The 12,120-nt window shown below is 39.3% G+C and overlaps 1 protein-coding gene across 1 annotated transcript in view; it reads right to left on the reverse strand.

Annotated features, from left to right (window-relative positions):
* The window catches only part of LOC136877222 (thioredoxin-related transmembrane protein 1), a 117,967-nt gene that overhangs the window by 45,397 nt on the left and 60,450 nt on the right, over window positions 1-12,120 (reverse strand). Inside the window, exons 3-4 of the mRNA XM_067151072.2 lie at window positions 4,497-4,671; window positions 4,306-4,407 (exon numbers count right to left, since the gene is read on the reverse strand). Coding sequence (XP_067007173.1) covers window positions 4,306-4,407; window positions 4,497-4,671 — 277 coding nt within the window. The remainder of the gene's footprint in view (window positions 1-4,305; window positions 4,408-4,496; window positions 4,672-12,120) is intronic.

Below are 12,120 nucleotides of genomic sequence, written 5' to 3' on the forward strand. Positions count from 1 at the left end.
AATGAAAAACTTAGCACAGGATAGGGTGGCATGGAGAGCTGCATCAAACCAGTCTATGGACTGATGACTCAACACATTATTTCCTAATCGGCCAACTAGGGACCACGATAAGTTTCATTACACAGTCTGGCACTTACTCAATTTTAAATTGATCCAGTAGGTGCTGTGCTCACTGTGTCGAGCATGGCATTCTTCCAACCAGTTTGCACAAGATGTCAACTTCACATCCTGGAAAGTCCCAAAAGTCACGATGCTTGTTTTGAAAAGGTCCTGTTTGTGCGCGTCATCTGTCCGTAGGCTCATTCTTCAAGGTCTTTCCTGATATTAAACGTACCAGGGAGTTGTTCTTTTGACTCAAAATTATTAAAAATTAGTTTTGTCGACCAAGAGTGACCGTAGAAGCGAGCCCTGCATTTGCTTATATACGTATACTATTATTTGAGTTACGAAGATGTATATTTCAAGCACAAGGCCTATTTGATTCTGACTTATTTGGGATTCAATTAAATTCTGTAATTAAATATGGACAAGTGATGTTCATAAACCTAAATAGGTATTATAATTTTCATTTAGGAGTTTGATCCAATATAAAATTATATCCTAAACCATTATTATTATTATTATTATTATTATTGAAAAATACACAGCCTGTTTCCGGTCATTCAACTGGGTCAGGAATGGAATGAATGAAGCCCCTATCTAGCGGCGATAGGAAAAATGTGCCGGCTGCCAAAGCCTGTCGCATTATTATTATTATTATTATTATTATTATTAATTTAAATCTCAGGTAAATTTAGTTGGTATAAGTAGTATTTTGTCTCATCCTTACATCTATGTCCATTGTTGGACAGCCCATTGTTTCCCAGCTGATCTTATCTTGGGGAAGCAACCAACTGTTCATTGTTATGTAAATGACAAAAGCGTAAAATGTGTCTATATTGTTCTTCAGCAATGGGCTATTAATTTATAGGTTCTGAAATTTTATTTACTACATAGTAACTTTATTATTATTATTATTATTATGCCTTTATTTACATGGCATGACTCAGGCTATAAAGACTGCTATTCTGCCAAACCGTGTCTTATAATGTACAAACGCACGCATGAATGCACACACACTATCTCATTCTAAACTTGACACACAGTTGTAGAAACACAAGGGAAAAAAAAGGAATGTATATGAAATACATAAATAAAAACAAACTTAGTCAACTTGGTAACACACTGAATAAAATAAACCAGAAAACTGAATTCATGTATTTACACGCAACTTTATAGGTCCGAGTACTGCTGTCAACATTTCTTTTTAAATACCGGTTCAGATCGGGTATCCCTTAGGTCACTGGGGAACGAATTCCATGTTCGAACTGTACTGACGACAAAAGAATTATTGTAGAGGGTGGATCTGTGATTTGGTATATTGAGAAAGTGGTTATAATATGTATTTCCATAATTTTGTTGTGGAATATTATGCCCAGATGGACATAATAACAACGTGGACTTCATTAATGAGGTATGTCTACATGAAGGTAGCGTAAAAGAGAACCTTATTTTCACTTCCAAATTTTTTGAAAATGTATCATCATTAATTCATCTATAGATTTTATTTAATTTCAATTTATTCTTTTGGGGTTATTGCTATTTTTCTTACAATTTTATTTTATTTTACTATTACAAGTTCATATTTCATCACATGACCCCATCATTTAAATTATAAGCTAAACTGAATTTCAATTTATTTTCACCTTACGTTATGAGTGGTGTAACAAAATATTTTTTTTCTTTGGGGTTGTATACTTTTTAAAATGGTAAGAACTTCATCAAAATTTATTACTAAATGAAAAACTTCTGTAATTCGAAATCGGTTAATTAAAAATTCCGCCTAATTAGAACAAGCTCTCGTTCCCGGAAACATGAGACACGGTTTTGCATGTTATTTTAATTGTTTGATTCGAAATACAGATAATTCGTAATTCGAAGTACAATGTCGGCCCCATTACCGAAATTCAGACTTAATTCGAAACTGCCTTTACATTTTAAAACAATAGTACGTTACAGAGTAATTTAAATTCAAAATTTATCCGCGTCATGACAGAATGCGTGTTCCGGAACATGGAGGGGTAGCTTTCCACACTTGCACTCACTTCAGTGTGTCTACAGTGTGCTTCATAATTGCTAAGTTGAATGAAATCTGAATTATTTTGTGGTCAACCTTTCAAGGAACGCCGTAATATCACGCAGCAGGCAGTGTGTGGAAAAACAGAATCCGCGAACAATGGCGATGCGGACAGTTGACGAAAAAGCGTGGCACATATAATCAATTCGTAGGCACCCAACAATATTGTCATTGCCGATGAAACTACGTTGCTTTCTTTTAATGTCGAGCCCAAACGGTCTTATGGTTTTAAAGGAGAAAGTGCCAGCCGGAGGAATCGTACAAGGGTGGGGCTTGTACTGTGTTGCAATGCACACGGAAACAAGAAACTTTATCCCCTCATCATGGGAAAGTTCGATAAGCCACTATGTTTTAAGGGCATTGGGTACTTTCTGTGTAAGTACAAGGCAACTAAGATGCATACAGTACAGTAATCCAATGAATAAAGCACTTGCACATAGGAGCCAGCATAGATTTCTCCTCGCTTTTGAATCGTACTTTTTTCTTTCCTTCATTGCGTGAGGTTATGTTTGTCATTGAGTTATCTGAGTGCATTATTTGAATACTATAAATGCACCTTCTTGCATACATTTTGGAAATAGGTGTTTTTTTTCCATGGCATTTGAAAGGATTAAACTGTGAATCAAGGTTAACTGCATGCAGTAACGGGCCTTAGAATATTTTGTAACGCAGCAAGGGTTGGCACTTCTGAATTATGAACTGGCGGTTAATTCAAAATCATGTAATTCGAAGTCCGATTTTTGAGTCCCAACAACTCCGAATTAACGAGGTTTTACTGTATATGGTCAGGGTCCAGGGTCTCTCCTCCTATCCTCATTATGTTCTCAACCTCACTTGCTGTCCCTCCTATTCATTGTAGAATAAGACACGACTTGCTGCATGGCAAGTACGTTTTATTATTTCGTTGGTGAAGTGTTCAATATTTCTGTTGACTGTTTTTCCTTTCATGTGCTTCCACCCTTTTCTAGTTTGTGGGTTGTTTTCCAGTTCTTCATCTATTATCTCTTGTTTCTGCACTGCATTGCCTACTGTTATCTTCCTTTTATTAATTTTAGGACATATCACACCCAATAACAGTACCTTTCACAGTGTGATTGCCATTGGTGACCACTGTGTGGTTCATGGTGGTGCAAACTGGATGAGGTGTTCTCTCTCATTTCTTAGTCCAAATCTCAACATTCCAACTATGCCTTTCGGATGGTCTTCTGCAATTTTCCCTACTCTGGCGTTGGAAGTAGCCAATAACTAAAATAAGTTCTTTTGATGGAATTTGTCTTAATGTCTTCTACATCCTCCACTTCTACATCAGGGTCTTCCGTTATTGGTGCGTACACTTACACGAGATATAATTTCTTCTGTTTCAGAGATCTAGGTAAATTGCAATTTGTTTTACATCGCACCCACATGGCGACGATAGGATAGGAAAGGGCTAGGAATGGGAAGGAAGCAGCTGTGGACTTAAGATACAGCCCCAACATTCGCCTGGTGTGAAAATGGGAAACCATGGAAAACCATCTTCAGGACTCCCAACAGTGGGGTTCAAACTCACTATCTCCTGGGTGCAAGCTCAAAGCTGTGCACCCCCTAATCGCATGGCCAACTCGCCCAGTAGGTAAATTGTATTGCAACTGTAAGTGTACGAACTGACACTGCAAAAAAGGTGGGAGGATGTCGGAAATGATCAAGGAGGCTATGGAGCACAAGCTGAAGTTTGCTGTTTAAAACATGGCAGTATGCACCATGTGCACTGAGATAATAGTGTGTCTGCATTTTCCATTACAAGCCAATTCCCGAATATAAAAGATCAGATTTTCATGATTTATACGTAGGCTAAGAAGTGTAGAACTAAATGCTGCCACCGATGTAGGGGATGCAAGCAGAAGATTCTGAAGGTACTCTGTTATTTCACAGAGTTAATGATTAAATGCTAAAGGGCACAATAGTCATTAATGAATGTACATGTGTGTTTTCTTTTATTTTTGTGTGATTGTGTGATGAGAGAATGCTGGGGAAATTTAATTCTATATTCGTGAAGGTAATATGTAAGCTACAGTGAAGTATTCTGATGGCAGTTTCTAATCCCATATTCTATGCACTTACAAATAAGTGAAATATTAATTTCTACTTACAAGGCCAAGAAGAGCTCCAATAAAAATTGTTGCAACGGCAAAGATCAGGTATGAACCCCAAGTTGGTAAGCCATATTCTTCCATCAACTGATTGTGAACAGCCTGTAAAATTACGAGAACACAGGTTAGGTTTAATGAAAATACAATTCCCACAAGTCATTCAGGACCTAATTGTCACTGCAAATACAAACCCTAAGGATCTGAGATAGCTTGAAGAAGTATGAGACAACTGACATCTGGAATGAACCTGGACTTTTCCAGCTTGGAATTGCATCGATGGACTTCCATTTTTTTTCTTCGATAAATGAAATAAAGGCATCTTTGTCTCTCGCGCCACGGTACTGGCGGAATTCTCCATCCAAAACACTGTGGATGTAAGAAAAACATATCAAAATTACTAACTGTTCATCAGAAATTCTACACCATATACCTATTGAGTTAACAAGTCATATGGAGGAAGATAGGCAAAATGACAGGAACACACAACAGGATAAACACAGTGACAGATCAGTGTGGGAAGAGGGAAGAAATTTAAAGAAATCACAAAAGGACAAGGATAATCTCCACATCTTCATTCAATGCTGGTCTTTAAGATGGCCCCTTGAGTGGTGTTGAAGCCTGACCTCCTAATGAAGCTGGGAAGCAGAAACAAACTCATCATGGACTGAGAAGAAATGGACATAGAACAACTCTGACTGATGAAGAGAAAGCCAATCTATTTGAAGATGGTAGTGTATGAATATTTTGAGTTAGTTCTTGTACTTTTGTGTTTTCTTTCTATTTCTGCCTCCTCCCACCCTGACCTGTCACTGTGAATTTTTCCTATTATGTGTTCCTTTATGACAATACAGTAGAAAATGGTTTATATGCAATTCAAGGGGAACGATTTAAACAATTTGATAGCTGTTGCAGCTGTATGAATGGGCAGATCAGAATGGTTTGAAATTGAAAATGCGCTAAAACAAGGGAGTGTGCTGTCATCTTTACTGTTCATAATGGTGACGGACATCATAAAGGCAGCATAATGACACAAGCAACAGAAACCTCGACATTGACTCAAAGAGATGAGAGTAGAAATTCCTGAGGAGTATGGTACAGATGACAAGGAGGGATAGAATGAGAAATGAAGACATATGAAAAGAGCTAAATGTGAAAAAACTGAATGACAAACTAGAACAGAACAGATTGAGATGGTATGGATATACCAAGCAGATGTTAGAAGAAAGGCTCCCAAGACAAGCACTGGAAAGACAGATGACAGGGAAGATAAGATGAGGTGTGAAACTGTATTAAAGAATAAGGGACAGAAGTGGAACAGTGTGTAACATGTACGTGTATTAGTTTGTAAGTGATACACTGAACAACCAGTGTGACAGTGTTGAGAGAGAGAGAGAACGCACAGAGAGGTAGGTGTAAGGAGTGTGGGTGTGAGAGGGAATTAAGGATGAGGAAAGAGATAGCGAGTTTGAGGGAGATAATTAGACTTGCAACGGAGGACAGGAGCGATGACAATATAGCAAGCATGAAGTAGAGTAAGGATGACATAAAATTGTTAGTGTTAAACTGTACACGTATTGTAGAGAAAGGAACAGAATTAAGTAATTTGATACGATATATATTTACTAGATATTGTAATAGGAATTGAATCATGGCTGAGAAGTGATATTATGGATGCAAAAATTTTCTCACGGAACTGGAGTGTTTATCGTAAAGACAAGTTAGGTACGATCGTAGGGGGAGTATTTATACTGGTGAAACAAGAATTTGTAAGCTACGAAAAAAGTTCAGGATGAGGAACATGAAATTCTAGGTGTATGACTTATCTCTAAAGACAATAGGCAACCATATGTTTTTGGGGTGTACACCTGGCAAGGCTGGCACTGACGCTGATGCAGAATTATTTAATAAGATAATCAGCTTTTTGGGAAATGATACAGAGAATGTTACTGTAGCGGGTGATCAGAACTTAATTAAGAACTTTACAAGTGAAGTGTGTTGATTGGGTAGACCATTAAACTTAATACTAGTTCTTAATCAAGCTGTATCAGTACGGATCTATACAATGAAGTTTGTAAATTGCAATACCAAATGTTAATTGAGAAGGGAATGCGAATGACAGGAAGCATGACCAACAAATGTTGAATAAGTTATTATGGGAAGGACAGATGAATCAGAAAGTGATGGAACCAACTAGAGGGGAAAATGTTCTAGACGTGGTGCTGATAAAACCATACGAGCTCTATAGGGAAACTGAAGTGATAGATGGCATAAATGTCTTTGTCAGAGTTAAAAATAAATGTGATAGAAAGAAATGCCATAAAAGTAGGACTAATAGGCAATACCATATGGCTCATAAGATGGGAATGGGGCAATTTTTAAAAACAATTATGATCAATATAATAATTATAATTTTGTGTGGCTATTTCAAGCTGAGTGCAGCCTTTGTAAGGCAGACCCTCCAATGAAGGTGGGTGGCATCTGCCATGTGTACGTAACTGCGTGTTATTGTGGTGGAGGATAGTGTTATGTGTGGTGTGTAAGTTGCAGGGATGTTGGGGCACCCAGCCCTCGGACCAGTGGAATTAACCAATGAAGGTTACAATCCTCGACGCGGCCAAGAATCGAACCCGGGACCCTCTGAACCGAAGGCCAGTACGCTGACCATTCAGCCAACGAGTCAGACATTACGGATCAATGGAAAATGGTAAATAAAGATGTAAACAGTCTATGGGGTGGGTTTAAAGCAATTATTGAGGAGTGTAAAAACAGATATACACCTTTAAAAGTGGTAAGGAATAGCAAGGACCATTTATATTAAGAAGGAAGTGAAGAATTTTTTTGTTGCTACTTGCTTTACGTTGCATCGACACAGATAGGTCTTATGGCGACGACAGGACAGGAAAGGGCTAGGAGTGGGAAGGAAGCGGCCGTGGCCTTAATTAAGGTACAGCCCCAGCATTTGCCTGGTGTGAAAATGGGAAACCATGGAAAACCATTTTCAGGGCTGCCGACAGTGAAGTGCAGATTAAAAAGAAATAAGAGTTAGGAATGGTTGCAGAAGTAAGGAGAGAATGAAGGAGCTCACTAGGAAATTGAATTCAGCGAAAAAATCAGCTAAGGATAACATGATTGCAAACATAATTGGGAGCCACATCAATTTTGGGGAGCAATGGAAGGACATGCACAGATACTTTAAGGCAGAAACAAGTTCCCGGAAAGACATTCCTGGGATCATTATTACGCATGGGGAGTAGTGTTGGCTACTGAATCCATGATTCGAAGCAGTGTATCGATTCATTCAAGTGTCCGAGTGAATCGATTCACAGGAACAGCGAGCTCACGGCACACGATTCAGCTTACTCCCAGCGGACAGTGCTGAGTGGCGCACTCACTGGACGTTGACAGGGAGCCGAGCTTCCGCTGCAGCGGGACAGTGAATCATGGCACATCGAAAGAATCGTGAACGAACACGGCTCAGTGAGACACAAGATACACACGGCTCCTTATCGGCTCACTGGACACGTGGAGAGCCGAGCTTCCGCTGCAGCGAGACATACAGCGAGCCATGATTCACTGAAAGAATCGTAGGCTATAATGGACTCGAGCTCGGCTCATTTGAAAATAATACCCATTTGCATTCACTGTCCTCTTCTTTAAATAAATAATAGATGGATTTATTTGCAGTGTTAAAAAGGTAGTCAAAACATAATTCTGAAGTAGCTAGCAAGTAGGTAGGCTATTAGTTTATACTATTTATTAGTTTAATGAATCTTAGTATTATAACTTAGTTGACATTTGACAATTAAGCTCAACACTAGACCGCCCTATGACTATGAGTTTTATACTGGGAAGAACGGCTCAGTATTCTCTCAGGTTTTTTTTGGGTTTTTTTTTTGTTGCTATTTTCCTTACGTCGCACCGACACAGATATGTCTTATGGCGACGATGGGATAGGAAAGGCCTAGGAATGGGAAGGAAACGGCCGTGGCCTTATTGAAGTACAGCCCCAGCATTTGCCTGGTGTGAAAATGCGAAACCACGGAAAACCATCTTCAGGGCTGCCGACAGTGGGATTCGAACCCACTATCTCCCGATTATTGGATACTGACCGCATTTAAGCGACCGCAGCTATCGAGCTCAGTTTCTCTCAGCTCATATGGCACATCGTTGCACAAGACTTCAATCATATGTGGATAGACGCAATAACTTAACCAACAGTATGCTGAATCAGAAAACCAGTGGGCTACTGTACATCTCGGTTAGCCTATACAAAATAAGACGATTTAAAAAAAATCCTCAGCTGATAGAAAAATACAGTTTCAAAAATGACTGAGCGAGTTGTCGTGCGGTTAGTATCGCGTAGCTATGCGCTTGCAATCGGGGGATGGTAGGTTCGGATCCCACCGTCAGCAGCCGTTAAGATGGTTTTCCGTAGTTTCCCCATTTTCACACCAGGAAATGCTGGGACTGTACCTTCATTCAGGCCATGGTCGCTACCTTCCTAATCCTAACCTTTCCCACCCCGCGTCGCCGTAAACCTTCGATGTATTAGAGTGACTAGCATTTTTTTCTAAGAAAGGAGTTCATAGTATGAAGACCAGATGGCAGCTGTGAGCACTGAATGCTGTTGCTGCTGTCTAACCAGCACATACTAAACAGATGCAGTAGGAGCAGTGACTAATGTGCCGTGAATCGGATCACTGTATCGATTCAGTAACGTGAAGGGAATCAAATGAATCGATTCAGTAAAATGAATCGAATGTCCCATCACTAAAGGGGAGTGTAAATGGAACATTTATACTGGTATTATAAATCTACTCATTCGGGACAAATATTTCAGGTTCCCTATGGGTATCAACATCTATATCATTTGATGGCCAGGCAGGCATCAATTTTTGGTAATGAGAAAGTCTCTCATAGTGCACTGGCACTGCTGGTGGCTCCAAGTAACCTACGCAGTGGCCTCCACGGTATGCACTAGCCATGCGTCTCGGTAGGTGTGCTATTTACCAACTGATGAGCCGAACTTAGCATACTGGGGCAAAACACTGGCAACCAGGAATGAGTTAGCTGGAAAATTTACAATGTCCACTAATGGACCATTTATATTGGTATTATAGACAAGAGTGGTTGAATCGGTGGCTAAATTTCTAAAAAACATAACTCAGAGAATTAGAGCAGGTGAAGCGTTATCTGATCCTGTAATGATTAAGAGGGGGGGTCCCGCAGGGCAGTATAATTGGACCTTTATGTTTTTTTACATACAGTGAGTTTCTCTCATCAGTTGGCAAGCAGGCGCGCCCAGTTTATCTGCCTCCCGCTGACTCATCACTTCCCGTTACACAGCGCAGCAACAGCACAGGAATGCCCCCACTTCGTAGTTCAGCTCTGTGCTTAGAACGTGTATTAAGTGTTGATCTGTCGCACCAACTGTTCTTGAGTTGTGAAGTGTTACTTTAGGGTATATTTCTCATAATGCCTCCACATGTGTACATAGTAGAGGAAAGGGTATTTTTGTATGATAATTATGTGAAAACAGTCTTGCAGCGAAGTTGTTAGGCGATTTCTAACACCATTTCCAGAGTACACCCTTCACATAGAGAGACTGTGCAAAAACTCATCAACAAATTGTGAGGAACTGGTTCTTTACTTGATAAGAAGAAGTGAGGTGCTAAAAAATGTGTAGTTAACGAGGAAAAAATAAATGAAATTGCAGAAATATTAGAACATACGCCTACAACATCCATAAGACAACAGACAAGAAGCCGGGGTTTCAAAGAGCTCAGCATAGCAGGCTAGGAAAATGTTAAAACTGGATAGAAATAGCCTCAATTACAGAAGACTAACTTACGCGTGTAAATTGGAGTTCCCTAACACATACCAGAAATTGTGGATGCAGGAGGAGAACATTTCCAACATCTCCTGCAATAAGGTACAAGCTTATTTTCTTAATTTTAATTGTTATCTCATGTCATGTACGGATAAAGTGAGCGAAGTGCTGTCCTTATTGCTATTCTGCGGAACGGGGAGGAATAAGTCAACAAGAGGCTGATAAGCTGGGGCGCCTGCCGGCCAACCAATGAGAGAAACTAACTGTATATAAATTATATGAGTAAAGATCTGGAATCACAGATGATGTTATACTGTATAGAGTAGTAAATGAGTTGTAGGATTGTGAGCGGCTGCAGGGGGCTGCAGGGGGACTTAAACAATGTAGTAAGATGGACAGCAGACAATGGTATGAATGTAAATGGGATGAAAAGTAAAGTTGTAAGTTTCACCAAGAGGATATGTCCTCTCAATTTTAATTATTGTGTTGGAGTGATAGTATCTCATGGGGAACAATGTAAGTACCTCGGTGTTAATACAAGGAATGATCTTCACTGGGGTAATCATATTAATGCTGTAGTTAAGAAAGGTTACAGATCTCTTCACATGGTTTTGAGAGTATTTAGGGGTTGTAGCAAGGATGTAAAGGAGAGGGAATATAAGTCTCTGGTAAGACCGCAGTTAGAGTATGCCTCCAGTGTACGGGACCCTCACCAGGGCTACTTGACACGAGAACAAGAAAAAAGTTCTAAGGAAAGCAGCACGATTTGTTCTGGGTGATTTCCGACAAAGTAGTGCTACTAAAATGCTGCAAACTTTGGGCTGGGAAGACTTGGGAGTAAGGAGACGAGATGCTTGACTATGTGGTATGTTTCGAGTTGTCATTGGTGAGTTGGCGTGGAATGACATAACGAGAAGAATAAGCTTGAGCAGAGCTTTTAAAAGTAGGAAGGATCATAATATGCAGATAAAGTTGGAATTCAACAGGACAGATTGGGGCAAATATTCATTTATAGGACGAGGAGTAAGGGATTGGAATAAAGTATCAAGGGAAATGTTTTGGTACATTTACAAGTTCGATGAAAATATTTAAGAAAAAGCTAGGTAAACAACCCGGGCGACCGCCCTAAATGCAGATCACTGATGACTGAGGATTGAGGGCCAAGATGATGGACTCTGAAAGACAGCATAGAACAGAACCTGGACTGAAACACAGTGTTGGATAAGGAACGGTGGAGAGGAACCATATTTGCCCACCATCTGATATCCGCTGGAAAAGGGGAAATGATGTATAGAAACTAGTTTATATGCAATTCAAGGGGAAGAGTTTGAACCACTTGTAACTCAGAATTACTTGCAATTAAGTTTGTGTAAAGGTTTATTAAAATCTTCAAGAATATAAATTTATAACATTTAATTTCAATTAGAATTTGAAATGAACACTCAAGTGCACAAAATTCGGCCACTACATAAAATCGAAGAGCGGTGTGGCTGTGTTAGTGTACAGCAAACATAATTGTGAAATTGTATTGAAGTGACAGAAGTTGAACAGTGTGTAATGTGTACTTTTATTCATTTGTAAGGGATAAAGTGAACGAATGTGACAGTGTAAGTAGAGAGAGCACAAACTGGTGTGTGTCTGCACGCAAGCAGTAAATAAAGCTTAAATCACAGAATTCAAACACTACCAGTTGTGTATTTATTTACAATCCCCACCATGTTAAAATATATCCCACCACTTTTCATATACTGAACCTACACTGCCTGAGAAAAATAAAGGTAGCACCCAGAAGAGTGATCCTAATATTATCATATTTTTTTATACATGCATACCATTGATGTGTAAGGTAATGATTAGATCTACAAGGATCTATTCAAATCAAATTACTTCATTTGCAAATGAGGTCTCTACCTCTGTGGCAAATAACACAAAAATACATTATTTTCAAAACTACATTTTAAGTTAAAAAGAAAAGAAGACATTTT

The sequence above is a fragment of the Anabrus simplex genome, chromosome 7, assembly GCF_040414725.1.
Source record: "Anabrus simplex isolate iqAnaSimp1 chromosome 7, ASM4041472v1, whole genome shotgun sequence".
NCBI lineage: Eukaryota > Metazoa > Arthropoda > Insecta > Orthoptera > Tettigoniidae > Anabrus > Anabrus simplex.